Source organism: Canis lupus, chromosome 5 (assembly GCF_048164855.1).
Source record: "Canis lupus baileyi chromosome 5, mCanLup2.hap1, whole genome shotgun sequence".
Taxonomy (NCBI): domain Eukaryota; kingdom Metazoa; phylum Chordata; class Mammalia; order Carnivora; family Canidae; genus Canis; species Canis lupus.
This window is the reverse complement of record NC_132842.1, coordinates 20,261,837-20,280,985: the sequence shown is the minus strand read 5'-3', so window position 1 is coordinate 20,280,985 and position 19,149 is coordinate 20,261,837. Positions and strand designations below refer to the sequence as shown.

Here is a 19,149-nt window from a genome sequence, read left to right as displayed (position 1 = left end):
CAAACTGGTTCCTTTCTAATTATTATTCATTTTTTAATGGAGGCCACTAGAATAATGGAGTCTGCTGGAAGATGAGGTGAAATATGCACTTTGTCACCACACTGTTTCTGGGAAGGACCTGTACTAGCCTTTAACCTAAGAGCACAGCTCTGTCCCTATCCATGATCTTGCACTCATGACGAGCAGGAAGTCGCCAAGGTTGCAATGGCACTTTTAGCTCGGTGATGTGGACCTTTCAAATCTCTCTTTTCCTGACTTAGAACAAACAACTGCCGAGTCCATTTGGTCTCCTTCCTTGCCATTCTTTCCTTCTTGATTCTGCACAAGATATGTAGAGGTCAGCCTATGATTTTACCATCCTCATTCAGTCCTGTCCCAGACTGGACACTATTCATAGTTTTTTTTCTCATTTTGACTTATATCTAAATCCTATTTTCATTAATGATGGTGTTCTATCCCCTTTTCCCTTCTTTTCTTATTTCTATTAGAGAAAGTGATAGAGTTTTGGAATAGAAGTATTTTTTTTTATGCTGCATTCGATCAGAAATCCCAAAGAAAACTGTTAACAAGTCCAATTTGTGCACTGATTGGTAAATTCTTGAAGGCAAAGACAATTATTTTCATCATATCTGTGTTCTCCCAAGGGCTCGATACCTTGCATGTAGCAAATGTTCAAACGATCAATATATGTTGTTTTATAAAACTTAAAATCCCTAGAACCTCTCATTATGTCTAAATTTTCCATCCCCTTTTAAAACATGATCCTCAGCATAGCTCCTGTATATTTGACCTAGACGTGATAACACTCTTTCCACATCAGGCTAACAGGAATACCAAAGGAGAAACTGAAAGCCAAAGGCAGGCAGCCTTTTTTCTTACAGACAGACTTATAGACCTTTCAAGTGAGCTGGAGGTGCCTACCTCCATTCTTCCCTCCTCCAAGCCTTCTTACATCATATGTAAAGAGTATGATTTATTACCATCGATTAAAATTGGTACCGAAATATAATTAGCACTAAACTAGGACAGAAAGTACCAGAAAGAAGGAAGCTACACAGAGAAAGAGATGCAGAATCTGCATAGCGTTCCCTTTGAGTGGACATACATTAGGTGAGGGCAAAGAACAACTGCTGGGAAAGAACAATCACTGGAGAACAGTAGTCCAAAGCACTAGGTCACCCAGAGTAGGAAACCCAAGTCGAGTATATGGGGTATTTTATAATTATAATTACTGAAGTGAAGCTGGTGTACAACTCCATTCTTTTCAGGTGTACAACACTGTGATTCAATGAGGGCTCATTTTTCTCCACATTCTCACCAATATTTATTATTTGTCTTTTTGACACTAGCCATTCTAACAGCTGTGAGCTGATATTTCATTTTGGTTTTCATTTGCATTTCCCTGAGGATTAGTGATGTTAAGCATTTTTAATGTGTCCATAGGGTTTTTAACAGAGACCTAAGAAAGTCCGTATTTTAATAGTGGGATTAGACTATCTTTATGGTAAAGACTACTTAAGACACACTTTAAAAAATGCTTAAAAATATACCTTGAGAGAATCAAGCTCATTTGCAATTAACTGCCTCTGAGAACAAAATCCAACGTTCCTTAAAGAGTTACAACAAACTCCAGCACTCAAAAATGTAAAACTCACAATGCCAACCAAGCTCCTAATAAAAAATTACAAAAATGCTAAAAAACAAGATAATGTGACTCATTACCCCATTAACTGGGAAGGGGATGGGGACAAGGAGGTGGTGGTAGTGGCGAAATCCATCAACAGAAACAGACTCAGCGATTTGATAGAATTAGCAAATATTTTTAAATAGTCATTATTAATATCAATAATAATATTTTCCTTTAGGAAAACAAAAACATGAAGAGACAAATTAAAGACATAGAAAAGAATTAATTGAAATTTCTTAAAGTGAAAAAAATCTAAAACAAAAAGTTACACATTGAAAAACAAAAACCTGAAGATATAACAATATAGCATGCATCCAAAAAGAAACACACAAAGAAAACAAGAGTAAAAATGAATTCCCTCAGTGACCTGCAGAGCAACATGAAGGGATCTAATACATATATAATTTGAGGTAAAGTGAAAACAGGAAATAGAGAAAATATTTGAATAATGGCCAAAACCTTCCCAAATTTGATGAGAACTATACACAAGAAAAGCACAAGGCCCATGCAGAATAAATAAAGAAAAACATACAAAAACACATCAAAATAAAATTCCTGAAAACATGGGATCCCTGGGTGGCGCAGCGGTTTGGCGCCTGCCTTTGGCCCAGGGCGCGATCCTGGAGACCAGGGATCGAATCCCACATCGGGCTCCCGGTGCATGGAGCCTGCTTCTCCCTCTGCCTGTGTCTCTGCCTCTCTCTCTCACTGTGTGCCTATCATAAATAAATAAATAAATAAATAAATAAATAAATAAATAAATAAATAAATAAATAAAAATTCCTGAAAACAAGTGATAAGCACAAAATCTTAATTGTAGCCAGAGAAAGATAAAATATATGAAGAGGAATCAGCAGAAATTTAGCAAACTAGGTAACAAAGTGCCAAGAAAAAGTTTTAATTAATAGAAAATATGAACTTATGAAAACCTTTCAAAAACAAGTGCAACCAAGGAATCAGTGAAAATTATACTTCACAATAAAGACAGAGAACTGACAAAATTTGTCACTTGCTGCATGCACATGACAGGAAATGCTAACAGAGGTTTTTCAGGAAGAAAAGAAAATTATATCACATGCAAACTTTGATTAAAAAAAAAAATGAAATGTTAAAAACAGATGATATGTAGGGGATCCCTGGGTGGCTCAGCGGTTTAGCCCTTGCCTTAGGCCCAGGGCATGATCCTGAAGTCCCGGGATCAAGTTCCACATCGGGCTTCCTGCATGGAGCCTGTTTTTCCCTCTGCCTGTCTCTGCCTCTCTCTCTCTCTCTCTCATGAATAAATAAATAAAATCTTAAAACAAAATAAAACCAAAACCGAAAAAACAGATGATATGTAAATAACAGGTCCTTTTCAAAACTCTTTAATAAATATTTGACTACTTAGTCCAAAAAAAGTTAACAACATATTTGGGGTTTTAACACAAGCAGCAGTAATATGTATGACAAATATAGCAAAATATACAGGAGTAAAATGGATGTATATTATTGTAATTAATATAACAAAGTGCTATAATGTTACTTAAGTGGGCTTCTCTAAGTTAAAAATGCATATTGTAAACCCTAGAGTAGTCACTAAGAAAACAAAACAGATATAATTAATAAGATATATCTAATAAAGTCATTAGTAAAGAATAATAAAATATTAACATATCAAAAGGCAGAAAAAGAGGGATAAACATACAAAAAAACAGATTGGAAAAATAGAAAACAAATAACAAGGTAGTAGAAGTAAATACAAAAATATTAATAATAAGATTAAATGTAAATGGTACAAACACTCCAATTAAAAGGTAGATGTTGTCACTGAATAAAAAAGACCCAACCATATGCTGTCTACAGTAAATCCAATTTAAATACAAAAATACAAATAGGATAAAATTCAAAGGATGGAAAAACATAAACACGTAAACATTAATCATAAGAAAGCAGACTAGTTATATTAATATCAGGAAAAGCAGACTTCAGAACAAGAAATATTTCCTGGAGTTAAAAAGGGACAAGGTCATTATCAATAATAGCCAAACTATGGAAAGAGCCCAAATGTCCAACAACTGATGAATGGATAAAGAAGATATTGTGTGTGTATGTGTGTATATATATATATATATATGTATGTATATATATATATATATGGAATATTACTCATGTCATTTGCAATGATGTCGATGGAGCTAGAGTGTATTACACTAAGCGAAATAAGTCAGTCAGAGAAAGACAAATACCATATGATTTCACTCGTGTGGAATTTAAGAAACAAAACAGATGAACATATGGGAGTGGGTAAAAGAGAGAGAAAGGAAAAACCCATAAGACTTAATGATAGAGAATAAACTGAGGGTTGATGGAGGGAGGTGGGTGGGAAATAGGCTAGATAGGTGATGGGTATTAAGGAAGGCACTTGTTATAATGAGTACTGGGTATTATGATGAACCACTGAATTCTACTCCTGAAACCAATATTGCACTGTATGTTAACTAACTAGAATTTAAATAAAATCTGGGAAAAAAAAGGAAATTTCATAAGATAAAGAGATCATTCAATTAAAAAAAACCATAAAGTGTATATACACTTAATAACAGAGCTTCAGGAAAAAATGAAGCAAAAACTGGTAATACTGAAGGAAGAAAGAGACATATTCACAACTGTAGTTGGAAATTACAACCCCCTTCCCTCAGCAACTGATAGAAAAAAATCAGTAAAGATACAGAAAAATTTAACAACACTATCGACCAACTTGACCTAACTGACATTTACAGAGCATTCCACCCCACAAAAAAGAATATATTCTTTTCAATAGCATATAGAACATTCACTAGAAAAATTGAATCCTGGGCCATAACACAAGTCTCAACAATTTAAAATAACTGAAATCATACAAAGTATGACCAAAATAAAACAGAAATGAGAAATCAGTAACAGATATCAGGAAAATATTATGAATATTTGGAAATTTAAACCCATACTTATAAATAACACATGGGAAATCAGAAGGAAAATTGGAAAATTTTTTTTAACTGTATGAAAATCAACACACAACATATGGAAATTTGTGGAATGTAGCCAAAACATAGGAAAATTTATAGCAGTCAATGTTTATATGAAAAAAGGAAAAAAATTTCAAATCAGTCATCTAAAGTTCCACTGTAAGAAGTATTTAAAAAAACACAAATACAAAGTAAGTAGAAATAATAAAGATGATCAGAAATTAGTGAAATAGTAAACAAATGAACAATAGATAAAATCAGTTGCATCCAAAGCTGTTTACTTGAAAAGACCAATAGAACCGGCAAACTTCCAGCTTCATTAGCATTTTACAAATCACTAACATCAGAAGTGACATGTGGTACATCACTATAGAGTTCACACATAGAAAAAACGTATAAAGAAGTATGAAAAACATCAAACTAATACATTTGATGAATTAGATAAAATGCATAATTTCTTTTGAGATCCCAAATTTCTAAAACTAAATAAAAAATATATAGAAAGCCTTACTAGTCTTATAGCAATTAAATAAATTAAATTCATAGTTTAAAACCTTCTCATAAAGAAAACTCCAGGCCCAGATGGCTTCATTAACTAAATTCTATCAAACATTTATAGAGGAACTACTACTTATTTTTCAAACTCTTCCAAAAAATATAAGGCTAATATAACCCTAATACTGAAACCAAACTAAAACACCAAGGAGAAATAAGAAATCATCTATGAAGCTAAATGTAAAAATACTTAACAAAATATTAGCAAATTGAAACTAGCATTACTAAAAAAGATAACAGATCATAAATCTATCCTAGCAGGGATCCCTGGGTGGCTCAGCGGTTTAGCGCCTGCCTTCGACCCAGGTCGTGATCCTGGAGTCCTGGGATCAAGTCCCACATCAGGCTCCCTGCATGGAGTCTGCTTCTGCCTCTGCCTACTTCTCGGCCTCTCTCTCTGTGTCTCTCATGAATAAATAAATAAAATCTTAAAAAAAAATCTATCCTAGGAATGCATTCAAAACCAGAAATTGAAATAGTCACCATAATAAAATAATAAAATGGGGGAATGATATAATGATGTTAAAAGATGTGAAAAAGATATAGCATTTGACAACATTCAAAACTCATTCATTACAAAAATTATCAGAAAATGTAAAGAAAGGAAATGTCCTCAATTTGATAAAATACATCTATAAAAAAGATATAACTAACACCATCCCAAATGTAAATGACTGAATGAATGTTCGGCCCTTAGGCTCTAGAAGAAGGCAAGAATATCCAATGTAATCCTACTTAATCAACACTGTACAGGTCTAGACAATGTAATAAGACAAGAGCAAAAAGTTGCACTGATTGGAACAGAAAAGTAAACTCTTTATTCTCTGACAATATGCTGTATATGTAGAAAAAATCCTGAAAAAATCAAAGCTAACAGAATAAGTCAATATAACAAAGTTACAGATAGAAGGTTAAGGTCAATAAACAAAAATAAGCATATTCCTATATGCTAGCAATGAACAATGTTTATATTTTTAAAAATACCACTTACAATAGCATCAAAACCCACAAATATTTAGGGATAAATTAATACGTGCAAGACTTGTAAACAAATATTACAAAATATTGCGGATATAAATTAAAGAGTATCTAAATAAAGGAAGAGAGATACCATGCTCATGGACTAGCAGATTCAATTAAGATATCAATTTTTTCAAAACCAATCAGTGCAATTCCAACCTACATATCTTTCTTTGTAAAAATTGACAGGGTGATTCTGAAATTTACAGAGAAATGTAAATAATAATATAGCCAAAATAATTTTGAAAAAGAAAAACAATAATTTGAGACCTTGTACTATCTGAATTCAATACTTATTATAAAGCTACAATAATCAAAAGAGTGCTACTGGTGTAAGGAAAACATATAGATACTACTGAAGAGAGAGAGTCCAGAAATAGACATACATTTATGACCTTTTTTATTTTAAAGGTGTCAAGGAAATTGAGGAAAGGATTTCTGAAAATCGTAAAAGAAAAAAAAAAAAGAAGGAAAATAATTCCAGGACAATGTTATATGCACCTAGAAATAAAAGAAATGACTGCTCCTTCAAACTACACACATAAGATTACTTTAAATGGGTCATAAACCTAAATGGAAAAGCCAAGACTAACACTTCTAGAAGAGGGGAAAATGGGGTAAACAGGTTTTTTTTTAAAACACACAGAAACATGATCAAAAAACAAAGAAAGATAAATAACTTCTGAATTTTGATGATCATAGTTAAGGAAATGAAAAGACAAATTACAGAACTGGAGAAAATCTTTGTTATATACATTTTTGACAAACAGCTTGAATCCAGAAAACTTAACTCTTACAATGAATTGATATTATAAGCACACCAAATAAGAATTGGGCAAGAAATTTCATCACAGAAGAAGACACCGAAATAGCCAATAAGCACAAGATGCTCAACATTAGCCATCACGGAAATGCAAATTAGAATCATCAGGCACAAAAGAATCACAATAGCACTATATGCTCACTAGAATGGCTAAAACTTTAAAAATTGATAATATCAAGCACCAGTAAGGATGTGAAAAAACTGAAACATTTAAACATTGATTATGGGAGTGTGAAATGGTACAAATACTATGGAAAACAGCATTTTCTCATAAAATTAAAGAAACCTACTATATGACCCAGTAATTCCAATTCTAGGTATTCAACTACAAGAAATGAAAACAAAGGTCCACACAAAAACCTGTACATGAATGTTCACAGTAACTGTTTTATATAGGCAAAAACTGGAAATAACCTAAATGTCTAACATCATGTGAACAGATATATACATTGTAGTACGTAATATTCCACTGTACAGAGTATTACTCAGTAATAATAACAAAGAGCAGACTACTGATATGCACAACAACATGGGTAAATTCAAAAAACATTATGCTAAAACAGAAAGTTACAGCCAGAAAATCTACACTCATGATTTTATTTGTGATATATTAGAAATGGAAAATTTAATCTGTAATGGCAGAAAGCAGATCAGTTGTCTGGGTTTGGGACACGAAGGAACACCACAGGGGATGGATGTTCTAAGTTTTGATCGTGGCGGTTACACACTTGTATATACTAGTCAAAACTCAAACCACATATAAATGAGTGCAATTTATTGTATATAAATTATAGCTTCATGAGAAATTTGTTGTAAAAATTTTTCACAAGAAAATGGGAGAAAAATACAATTTCATATTATTTTAGAGATAACAATGTACACCAGTGTTAAATACTTCTGGTAAGTTCATCAATGTACTTTTAACCTTTAATTTTGACAGGCTTGCTAAAATAAGAAGCATTCAATAAGTACTAGCCAGAGATTGCTTCTCTTGTTTTTATTCCTGCTATATATATATATATATATATAATCTTATATATATATAGTATACTATATGTACTATAAAAGTAAATTGTTTATTTAATATCAGGACAGAACCATGCATTTAGAAGTCAAACATATTCTTACATTTCAATCCTTTATCGCAAAGACCAAAATACTGACCTCTCTCATTCTCTCAAACTGAAAAGTAAAAATAAGTAACGGCAAAAAAGAGCATGCCCTCTTCTCATAGAATATAAAATTCTAATTCTCTTCTCCTAAACTTTTGCATTTATATATGACTTATCCTCCAATGAAGGCACCAGAAACCAGGATCTTATAGCATTTTTCAATCACATTTTCCTTGTCATATACTTATGAAAACAATAAGCAACATTACTCACTTCAATTGTCTTGGCCAGTAACTGTGTGTGAGGAAAATTATACTTGTATACTTCATTAGCGACAGTGTTTACATCAATGGCAGCCACCACTTGTGCAGGTATACAGCTTTCTGTAATGATAAGTGGAATATATTAAAATGAAGTCCCTAATATCAACTTGGTCACTTTACTGAGAGTCAAAATCCAGAATTTTGTAATACATTTCCTCATCTACCTAGCTAGATCTTTGATTCACAATGGGCAACCAGGTCAGGGAGTTAGGCATGAAGTGGGCTATTTGCATACTTCTGGTTCATCTCTCTAAATAGCATTCTAATGCTAAAAATAAGATTTGAATGTTTCAGTCATTATCTCTTACATTTGCCCTCCTCACTCCATTAAGATACACACTTATGAGTTAAATAGGAAGTTTTCCTAAGGCAAAACAAACCAAAAATAGAAAAAGGAAGTGTAAAAAACTGCATTACTTAGAACTTTTTATGAATTAACCTCCATTTGCTCCTCTCCTGCTAATATTAACATAAAGCTGCTTCCCATTATCACTAAAAATGCTTTTATGCAAGTTTTGGAAGTGTTTTAAGAATAGTTTTATTGAGATATAATTCACAAACTGCAAAATTCACCTGCTTAAGGTTTAGGTAAGTTTTTAACTAAAATGAACAATTAAAAAATAAATAAATAAAATAAAATGAACAATTAATTGGTATCCAAATATAAAAACTACATAAACAAAAAACTAAAAATCTTAACAGACCAGGACAGAATGTGAAGAGAGTAAGGGAAATATTTTTAAGAACATCCCTTCACTGCCCTTCTCTCTTGCTGCTAAATAAAATAATAATAACTTTCAGGGTACCTGGGTGGCTCAGTCAGTAAAGCCTCTGACTTGATTTCAGCTCAGGTCATGATCTCAGGGTTGTGGGATCGAGCCCATGTTGAGCTCTGCACTGGGCATGGAGTCTGCTTAAGATTCTCTCTTAATCGGGGACCTCTGGGTGGCTCAGTGGTTGAGCGTCTGTCTTTGTCTCAGGGCATGATCCCAGAGTGCAGGGATTGAGTCCCGCATCAGGCTCTCTGCATGGAGCCTGCTTCTCCCTCTCCCTGTCTCTGCCTCTCTCTCGCTGTGTCTCATGAATAAATAAATAAATTCTTAAAAAAAAAAAAAAAAAGATTCTCTCTTAATCTCTCTGCTCCTCCTCTCTCCCTTTCCCCGTCTAAAAAAATAATGTTCAAAATGGTTTCAGATTCAGAGTTTTACTGTAGTCTCCAATGGCAATCAAAATTTGAGCTATGTTAAACATGCATAGCTGCTATTATATTTTGCAAGTACCATCCCCTTGCACTTCTTACCCAAACATATACAAAAACAATGATGTATGTACCCTGTCCCAAATCAGAAGAAAAAGTTAAGTTTTAAAAATAATAGTATTTGAGACTCCTTAGGAAAACCACCAGAAAAAAAAAATACAAAATTACATAGTACCTCCAAATAGCTATTTAATAACCACTTGCTATCAATAGATAGCATAGGTAGACCAAATATCAAAAAATGACGAAAGAATTTAGATGTGAAGAGCTAGGGCTCATGTAGCAGGCACTAGAAATAAAAACTCAGATCACAGAAGAAGGGGTAAAGAGAAGGCTCACACACAATCAGAAAATAATGGCGACTATATACTGAGGCCTAAAAGAGATGATGTCTGAGAAAAAGCAAGGGCATAAAAATCTCTAAGTAAATATTTGCTGAATGTCTACTAGGCTCAAGAAATTTGACTTGGACCAATTATCTTCTAGGTACCCGCTGCCTTGCTATCTTAGGTCACTGGGAACTCTGAGGTCCAGTTAGTAGTATCATAGGTAGCTGCCTCCAACTGAGTTTAGGATCAATAACTAGTTAGTTGCCTTAGTATAAACTTATAAATAATACCTTTGTCAAAGGCATCAGAAAAATCTTGAAACATAAATCAAGAAGGCTCTTAAACAAAAAAATTAGTATACAAAGATTATTTTGCAAAACTGTAAACCTGTTATAATTCAGGAATTAAGTAACTACTAAACTTTGTAAGAGAGCTCAGAATTAGATAAACATTGAATCATTTTACTGTTTTTTTTTAATTTTTTTATTTATGATAGTCACACAGAGAGAGAGAGAGAGAGGCAGAGACACAGGCAGAGGAAGAAGCAGGCTCCATGCACCAGGAGCCCGAAGTGGGATTCGATCCTGGGTCTCCAGGATCGCGCCCTGGGCCAAAGGCAGGTGCTAAACCGCTGTGCCACCCAGGATTCCCATTTTACTGTTTTGTTAAACAGGATATCTTGTTATTAGTATGATGAAGCCTGCTTGCATTTCCACTATGTATGCAGCAATATGGAATTGCCTGGAGTTGGTTAATAAGACTTTCTCTTTTCTCAGGCTGACAATACATAGTGACGTGCCAAATCTGTGCCAAAATCAATAATTTACAAGAATTTTATGTTCTTGTATTATGGGCTTGAAAGACATAAAAACTTACAAAAAACAACTGCCAAATAAATGTTTTTATTAATAAATAAATAAAAACATAAAAACTTACAAAAAACAACTGCCAAATAAATGTGACAATCCAAGAACTGATGAACCAAAAATTCTTTCTCAGAAAACAATAGATTTTAAAAGTCAATAAATAAATACACTGTTTTTATGCATTAGTTATAAAATTAAGATCCACTGTATGGGAGATCCCTGGGTGGCGCAGCAGTTTGGCGCCTGCCTTTGGCCCAGGGCGTGATCCTGGAGACCTGGGATTGAGTCCTGTGTCGGGCTCCCTGAGTGGAGCCTGCTTCTCCCTCTGCCTGTGTCTCTGCCTCTCTCTCTCTCTTTCTCTCTATGTCTATCATGAATAAATTAAAAAAAAAAAAAAAAAGATCCACCATATGACCTAAAAAAAGGGTTGTGTTTTTTTTGTGTGTGTGTGTGATGAGAAATGATTGTACTAAGATATTTCTGACAATAATTCAATCTGCCTTTTCAAAACAGAATTGTTCTGGTATATAGATGTGTTTCTAAGGAAAAAGTTAGATTTATAAATAACGATTAAAGCAAACCTTGTATGTAGATGATGAATCACTCAATTCTACTCCAGAAACCAATATTGCACTGTATGTTAATTGCCTAAAATTTAAATTAAATAAATAAATAAGCAAAACTGTCAATTCTGTCAAAATCTGAAACTGAGATCCAAAGACAAGTTGTCTTGATATTTTTACTGTGTATTTCCAATCTAGCCTCCAAAAATCTTTGTCAAGCCACATACACATATTTCAAAAATGTTTAACTAAAAACATCAAAGTCAAAATAACTCAATAGAATTTTGCATAACTGAGCTCTATTACTTAAATCATGCAGGAGGGGGACAGAGAATGGAGAAAAGGGAACCTATCAGGACCTTTTAGTAGTGTGGAGGGTAGGGACGTGTTTTTGGCACTGTGATCTATTGCTTTACCTGGATGTTACTCATGATATTTCAGTTATTACTCTGCATATTTATCAACAGGAAACATGAGTATAAAAGGTGAAACATTCTAGTTAGAGAAATGCATATAAATGATGTTAAAAGATTGTCAGATTGGATCTACAAGGAAAGGACAGGGAGTATCATGATCCTGTTTACATGAGGACTGAATTTAAAAAGGCAGGTTTAGTTATACCAAGAGAGATATAGCTTCTAGAGAGATGTAACAAATGTCACTGACAATACATGCATAATTCCTGCTCTCATGTATGTTTCTTATGGAAGTTGGCAAGAATCAAACACACACCCACCATTTTTGAATAGCAATAATTTTCCCTCTTTTTCTGACCACTCTTTCTGGAAAAGTTGTACGGAAGAACCTCTGTTCAGTAATAATGAAGTTACAAGTTTATACTTTTACCTGCCTTTCCTAACCATATAAATCAGAAAACTTAATTGCAGTTATTAAGGTAGGAGAAATTCAATTTTAAAAAAATGTAAATATAAAATTCACCAGCCCACTTTGAAATAAGGAAAATAGCTTATTTTTTTCTTCCTTTCCTTCTTTGTCATTTATTTCCTGACTTGTGTCTCATACAGGTGAGTAATTACTTGGTTCAGCTCATTATATCACACCTGAGACACTTAATCAGGTATGTTAACACTGACATCTAGTTGTGAAATGGAAGATCAGTGCAACATATCCCATGCCTATTTCCTTTTATTCAAAATAATAGCTTAAGAATAAAAGCACCAAGCAGAAACAGATCTGAAGGGATTCTGAATTTAAAATGATTGCTAAATGTTTTATCACTATTGGCCAAGTATATTTCTTATTTCTTTTTAAAGATTCCTGCTTTTGGAAACTTGCAAATAAATTCTCTTAATTAAATAAAATTTAAAATAACTTTCAAATGTTTTACAAAATTCACCCAGTTTCCTTAGAAAATTTCTATAGAGGTTTAGCTAACAGTAAACAACAACAAAAAACTTACTTTGGGTCAAGATATATACTAGATCATCGCTGTTAAGATCTAACTAAAGACAAGAGCCTGTGAACCAGAGAGTGGACAGGAACTGCTTGAGATTTGTGTGCAGACCAGAGCTGGGAAGTGGAATAGGAGAAAAACATGCCAAATTAATGTTTAAAAAGGAGCACACTGAATTTATGTGGAAAGGAAAATAAAGATGCCATGCCAGATAACACAATGCAATTTGAAGAGGAGGCAATGCATTTTGAGGAGGACCTTATAAAAGAACAAAGGTATAAGAGAGAAGAACACGATGGTTTGTACTTTCTGGCCTTTCTAGAACATTGGTTTGTTTCCATTATTGGTTTCTACTATTGAAAAATAAAGGTAATGGCTGGCACTTGAGTCACTGTGTTAGTTGGTCCATGAAGAGAAGGGCCACTTTACAGTGCTAGTGAAGCAAGGAAGTGGAAAGCATTGAGGTCTTAAAGGACTTCACAGAGTCACTGTATGACCCCTGGACTCTCACATCTAAGCTTGCTTTTTTTTTTTTTTTTTTTTTTTAAGATCTATTTATTTATTTATTTATTTAAGAAAAGAGAGAGAGATGGAGAGGGAGAGGATCTCAAGCAGACTTCTTGCAGAGCACGAAGCCCTACACAGGGCTTGATCTCACAACTCATCTCAGGTCATGACCTGAGCCAAAATCAAGAGTCAGACGCTTCACCCACTGAGCCCTCAGGAACCTCTAGACTTACTTTATGTGAGAAAGAAACAAACGTCTACCTCCTTTTAGTCACTATTATTTAAGATGTCTCTATAACCTAATGTTAACAGACACGTGAACCTAATCCTAATAGTACCTCGGTTGTTTACATGGTGCGTGTGTGTCTCTGTGTGTCTCTGTGTGTGGTTGAGAAGAGAATTTTAGGTTCAATTTCTGTTTAGACCAGATCAATGTAATTCAAAAAATATCTAGTGAGTAATGTGTGCCAAGCATTTTGCTAGAGCCACAGGGATGGATGTATAAAGTTTATATTTATGGAACTGAGGGGAGTTTTAAAATTAAAGCAATATTGTTTTTCTCTGAGGTAAAAGAATTCCTCCTTTAATATAAAAAGTGATTTCCCCCCAAATTTTCCTTATGAGGTGCATTTCTACCAAGCAAATACTTTATTCATTATTTGTAAATTTTTATTATTGAAGTATAGTTGACATACAATATTAGCTTCAGATGCATAACATCGTGATTCGACAACTGTACATTACTCGATGCTCACCACAAGTATAGTTGCCATTTGTCACCATATAATATTATTTCTTCATTATTTTTTTTTTCTTCATTATTTTTTAAAAGTCACATCTATGTTCCCCTGAGGACAAAACTCTGGAGACTTGATTTAAGAGAATATAAAAAATTTAGAAAACTAAGCAAAATCATATATTTAATAAACAACTCAAAAATCTAATATGAACAACATTAATTGGAATACCAGTACTAATAAAATCACTATGGTACACTCAAAATCTCAAAAGCAAAACCACTGAAACTCTGGAAACAATGATAATCTGCCTCACATATTTCCTAACCCCAGTAATCTCTTCCTACATATTTTTGCATGGCAAGACTTCCTCAGATGATTTATTGTAATACTGATTAGAAGGTGACATTAAACTACCACTAAGGAAGCTCTGGTTCCTTTGGAATGATGGCTGGAGTGTTACCCAACAGCCTCTGTGGCTCTTGACATAAAACAAAGGTCAAACTATAAATATTGATAATGATTACTAAAGAAAAGACAAAACCTTAACTTCTCAGGCTTTCATGCAACAGATCTTCTAATGATTACTAAGTGTTCATAAGCCCTTTTTATAAAAGATGTGTGGTATTTTAAAGATTTACTATCCTAAGATAAAGAAATGTCTCCTTCTATCAATTTTTGATAAGTTGTAAGACTTGCAAAATGGTATTATATTGCTTATTTTTAGATTCTATTTTAAAGGAAAAACCTTTATTTGTTTTTGTTCGTTACAGAAATGTCTGTATTTTAAAAACTTTATCAAGAGATGGCCAGTTTTCAATGGACATGTTTATTTATAAACTACACATATCGATATATGTAACCCAATTTTTTAAAAAAGCATTATAGCATCAAATGCTATTTTTCTGAACTCACATCAGTAAATTTGTACTTATGGGGTTTCCCAAGATTCTTCCTAGATTCTAATGAAATCATTCTACAGCTTCCTAGTCATCTGGTAGCTCATCATGTCTTCCCAATAAAATCCTATGTCTATGTCTCTGCCTCTCTCGCTCTCTGTGCATCTCTCATGAATAAATAAAATCTTTTTTAAAAAATCACTCTTCAAAATTAAAATTCTATGCACAATAAAAATAACTTATTTAAAAAAAAAAAAAGCCTATCCTACCCTGTTCAACCTCTGACACCATCTCTTTCATCCTAGATCATTCTTGTTAGTCCCTGAGAAATTACTCAGTTTTTTTTTTTTTTAAAGATTTTATTTATTTATTCGTGACAGACAGAGAGAGAGGGAGAGTAAGGCAGAGACACAGGCAGAGGGAGAAGCAGGCTCCATGCAGGTAGCCCGACGTGGGACTCGATCCCGGGTCCCCAGGATCACACCCTGGGCTGAAGGTGGCACCAAACCACTGAGCCACCATGGCTGCCCCAGAACTTACTCAGTTTAGCCGTGACTCCTCTAGGTGGCTTTCACTGAGCCCGCTGGACTGAAATGGGGGCTAGTCTCTCAGGCTGTCATCATGCGGGGTAGTTCACTCTATCACCACATTTATCCCAGGACACTGCCTCTCTCACTAGAGTACATGAGCTGATAGAGCCCAGGCCATGGCTTGTACATAGAGTACTCCCAGCAGTCAGACATTGCCATAACTGTTACCTATTTGGCCTCCAATAAACATCTTCTGACTTGGACTCACAAGAAAATGGGTGAATTTGATCTGTGAAACTAACTCCTGATTATTGTTCATTACTCTCTTCAATATTCTGTTCCTCAGTTAAAAAGTCTTTAATAATCCTGTATTTATGTTTATTAATGCCTAAAAGACCAATTTTAAGTAGATTGACATTTAGGTCAAATGTTTACCTTGGAAACAATGAAGTTTCCAGATGGCCTACAAAATTCTATTTATCTTACAAATAAGTTAATTAATAGCACTAATAGTGCTACTGTCAGAGAATTGTAAATATTTATTAGAATACCTATCATGTATTGGGCATTCTGCTGGGTACTGAGAATACATGATGAGTAGACATCTGTGTTGTGCTTTACCAGCAGCCAGTACCCTTCTCTAGTAATAGTCTCAGATTTCCTTTTGGGAATCTTACCTCACTCACTTTCTGTCAAATGGCCTCAACCCTCTACCCCTAGTTTCACTGAAAGCATGTGTCAGTCCTTGACCCAAGAAGACTCCAGAATGATTTCTGGGAGCAAACAACTCAAAATAAGCCAATGAGGCACAATAAGAAAGTACACCTGACTTTTTCTTAGGCAATGAGGAAGAGATGCTCGATCTTTCCTCCTGAGTTTAACCATGGCGGGGGATATAAGTTCAGTGGCTACTACAGCCTTCTGGATGCAGTAGGGGAGAGTGTGTATAAAAATGCACCCACGGGGTGCCTGGGTGGCTCAGGGGGTTAAGTGTCTGCCTTCAGCTCAGTCATGATCCTGGGTCCTGGGATGGAGTCCTTGGGGTCCAGCTCCCCTCTCAGCAGGGAGTCTGCTTCTCTCTTTCTCCTCCTACCACCCCATGCTGATTCTCTCTCAAATAAATAAATACAATATATTTTTTTAAAATGTACCCAATCCAGAAGAACAAACCTGAGACAGATACACAGAGAAAGAAAACTGGTTCCCAGTAACACAATTCGAACCCTTTTAAGCTGTACCCCAAACCAAGCCTAGATTCGATTGTAGTCATTACATGAGTATTTACAACTTTTATGTAAACCAGTTTGGATTGTTTTCTGTAACTTGGAAATAATAGTTCTATTAAGCATTTAAGAGAATACACACTTAAATATCACTTGTCACTATGAAGAAATGCATTTCAGATTCCAACTTGGCAAGCAAAACAACATGAATACCAAAAGCCTTTTGAATAAGAAACTAATTAACTATAAACCTACAAAAAACACTTCTCTTGATCAAACACTCTCTAAGTGTCCTAAATTGAGGCAATATTTGCAGAAGTCTCAATTTGGGGGGCAAGGACTTCATTATAGGGCTACTTAATTACCTTATCCTATACATGTATTCTAAATATTACAACAAATATGTAGACAGCCATATGTAAGCTGTATCCTCAATGTCTTTTAAGGAGTATATAGTATTTTCAGTTGAACAGTCTTATCAATTTTAAAAAAAAGAAACTCAAGTTCTAAAAGTAAAAACAGTTAAAATAGAAATTTCAATTACAGGCAATTCAAAATAAAGAATTTTAGATAATCAATTAACATAAAATGATGCTGTACCTCACCAATAATGACAAATCCACATTAATCAGTTTTACTTGTCAGACTAGGAAAGGTTTTTAAGAGGAACATTGTCCAGTATGAGCAAGTGTTTGCAAAACTGTGCCCTTTTTCATGTTGGCTGTAGTGTACATGGATTTAACTCTTCTACCATTAATCCTAGCTTTTCCACTTGTGACAATTTATGCTAAGGAAATATTTGGACAATATCATGTTTAAGACTGCCATATTAAAAATGATACCCATTTACACTGATGTGGAGTGATAAAGATTTTTTAAGTACAAAAAAAGTCACTATGTATCCTGTTTGGTAATAATCCTAGTTTTGTATAGTGTATGTGTATGTACCCATATTAAGAAAACAACAACAACAAATGTCAACAGGGACTATCTCTTGGTGGTAGAGGGAATTTGGGGGTAATATTTTTCTTCCTTTAAACTTTTTTGGATTATTTGGTCTTTTTCTTAACAATAAGAACGGAATGCTTTTAAAATCAGTGAAAAGCAAACAAACATGAAACTATTTTTATCTTGGAACAAAGGAATTCAATATTTCTTTTGGTTGTGACCCTGAGAAATCACAAAAGGAAAATATCAAGGACAGATAAGAAAGGTTTGGATACATTCTCAAAACACTCCCATTAGATTGTAAGACCACACACATATACACACACAGAACAGTAAACATAACTCAATGCGTTATTTTATCCCACCAATTCAACAACAGTCAAAAGAATAAAAAACAAGAACCAAACTACACTGCCATAGTTCTTTAGAGATCAACAAGTATAGCATATGACCAAAAATGTAATGAATTGGAAGCTACCTATTTAGCTAAGTATTTACATACTTAGAATGCAAAGGATATAAATCGTCTTCTCCATTTTTTCCCATGACATTTAAGACCTTCCCCTTAATCTCTTAAAGGCACTGCCATGATTAAAAATGTTTATTTAAACGGTTTAAAAAAGAAACAATATAAACACCTGTGATCCAGGCTATTACAACAAAGATTTTGTTTTACATAAATTTGCTTTGAATGAACATATATGAATGGCTCATCACTATAAATGTCAAAACATTTTTTTGTTGGTATTTTCTTACAATTTAAAAGATGATCATTCCTTTTTTTTAAAAGATGGATCATTTCTGATATACTCATGGAATTCAAAGAAATGATATAAGCATTAGGACTCTGTATCTAATCAACTATGAATAAAAGAAGACTTGTAAAAATATAATTATATTATCATAAAGATTCCGAAAATCAAACTAAAAATTCCTCTCTAAATTTGTCTTGCCATTCTGAGTTCCTTCCTTTATATATAATAAACCTTCCTTAAAGCTTATTCTTTTCATCATTATTGACTTCATAAAGTTTTAAACCCTATCCTGAATTTCTGCTACAGGCACCTCTAAAAGAATTAAGTTTAGAGGCGCCTGGTGGCTCGGTCAGTTAAGCATCTGGCTCAGATCATGATCTCAGGGTCCTGGGATCAGGCTCCCTGCTTAGCGGAGAGTTTGCTTCTCTCTCCCTCTGCCCCTCTCCCTGCTTGTGCTCACTCACATTTTCTCTCTCACTCACATTCTCTCTCAAAAAAATAAAATCTTAAAAAAAAATAATTAAGTTTACAATTTTGCACTGAACCAGAAAGTAAAATCTGTTCTGAGACCTCAGAGGAAAAAGCACTCAATTATTTCATTCTTCATTTTCTC

At 33.9% G+C, this 19,149-nt stretch overlaps 1 protein-coding gene and 1 long non-coding RNA gene across 6 annotated transcripts in view; one reads left to right on the top strand and one right to left on the bottom strand.

Moving 5' to 3' along the window:
* The window catches only part of LOC140633317 (uncharacterized), a 115,303-nt gene that overhangs the window by 54,220 nt on the left and 41,934 nt on the right, over positions 1 to 19,149 (top strand). The window lies entirely within an intron of this gene.
* Positions 1 to 19,149, bottom strand: part of TRDMT1 (tRNA aspartic acid methyltransferase 1) — a 74,579-nt gene that overhangs the window by 21,603 nt on the left and 33,827 nt on the right. For 4 of the 5 annotated variants that reach the window (XR_012030932.1, XM_072825667.1, XM_072825670.1 and 1 more), the window contains one exon: positions 8,458 to 8,567. The exons of the other annotated variant lie outside the window; for it this stretch is intronic. Coding sequence is in view for 1 of the 4 variants with exons in the window: in XM_072825666.1 (XP_072681767.1) it covers positions 8,458 to 8,567 (110 nt within the window). In the remaining 3 variants the exon portion in view is untranslated. The remainder of the gene's footprint in view (positions 1 to 8,457; positions 8,568 to 19,149) is intronic. 5 annotated transcript variants of the gene reach the window in all.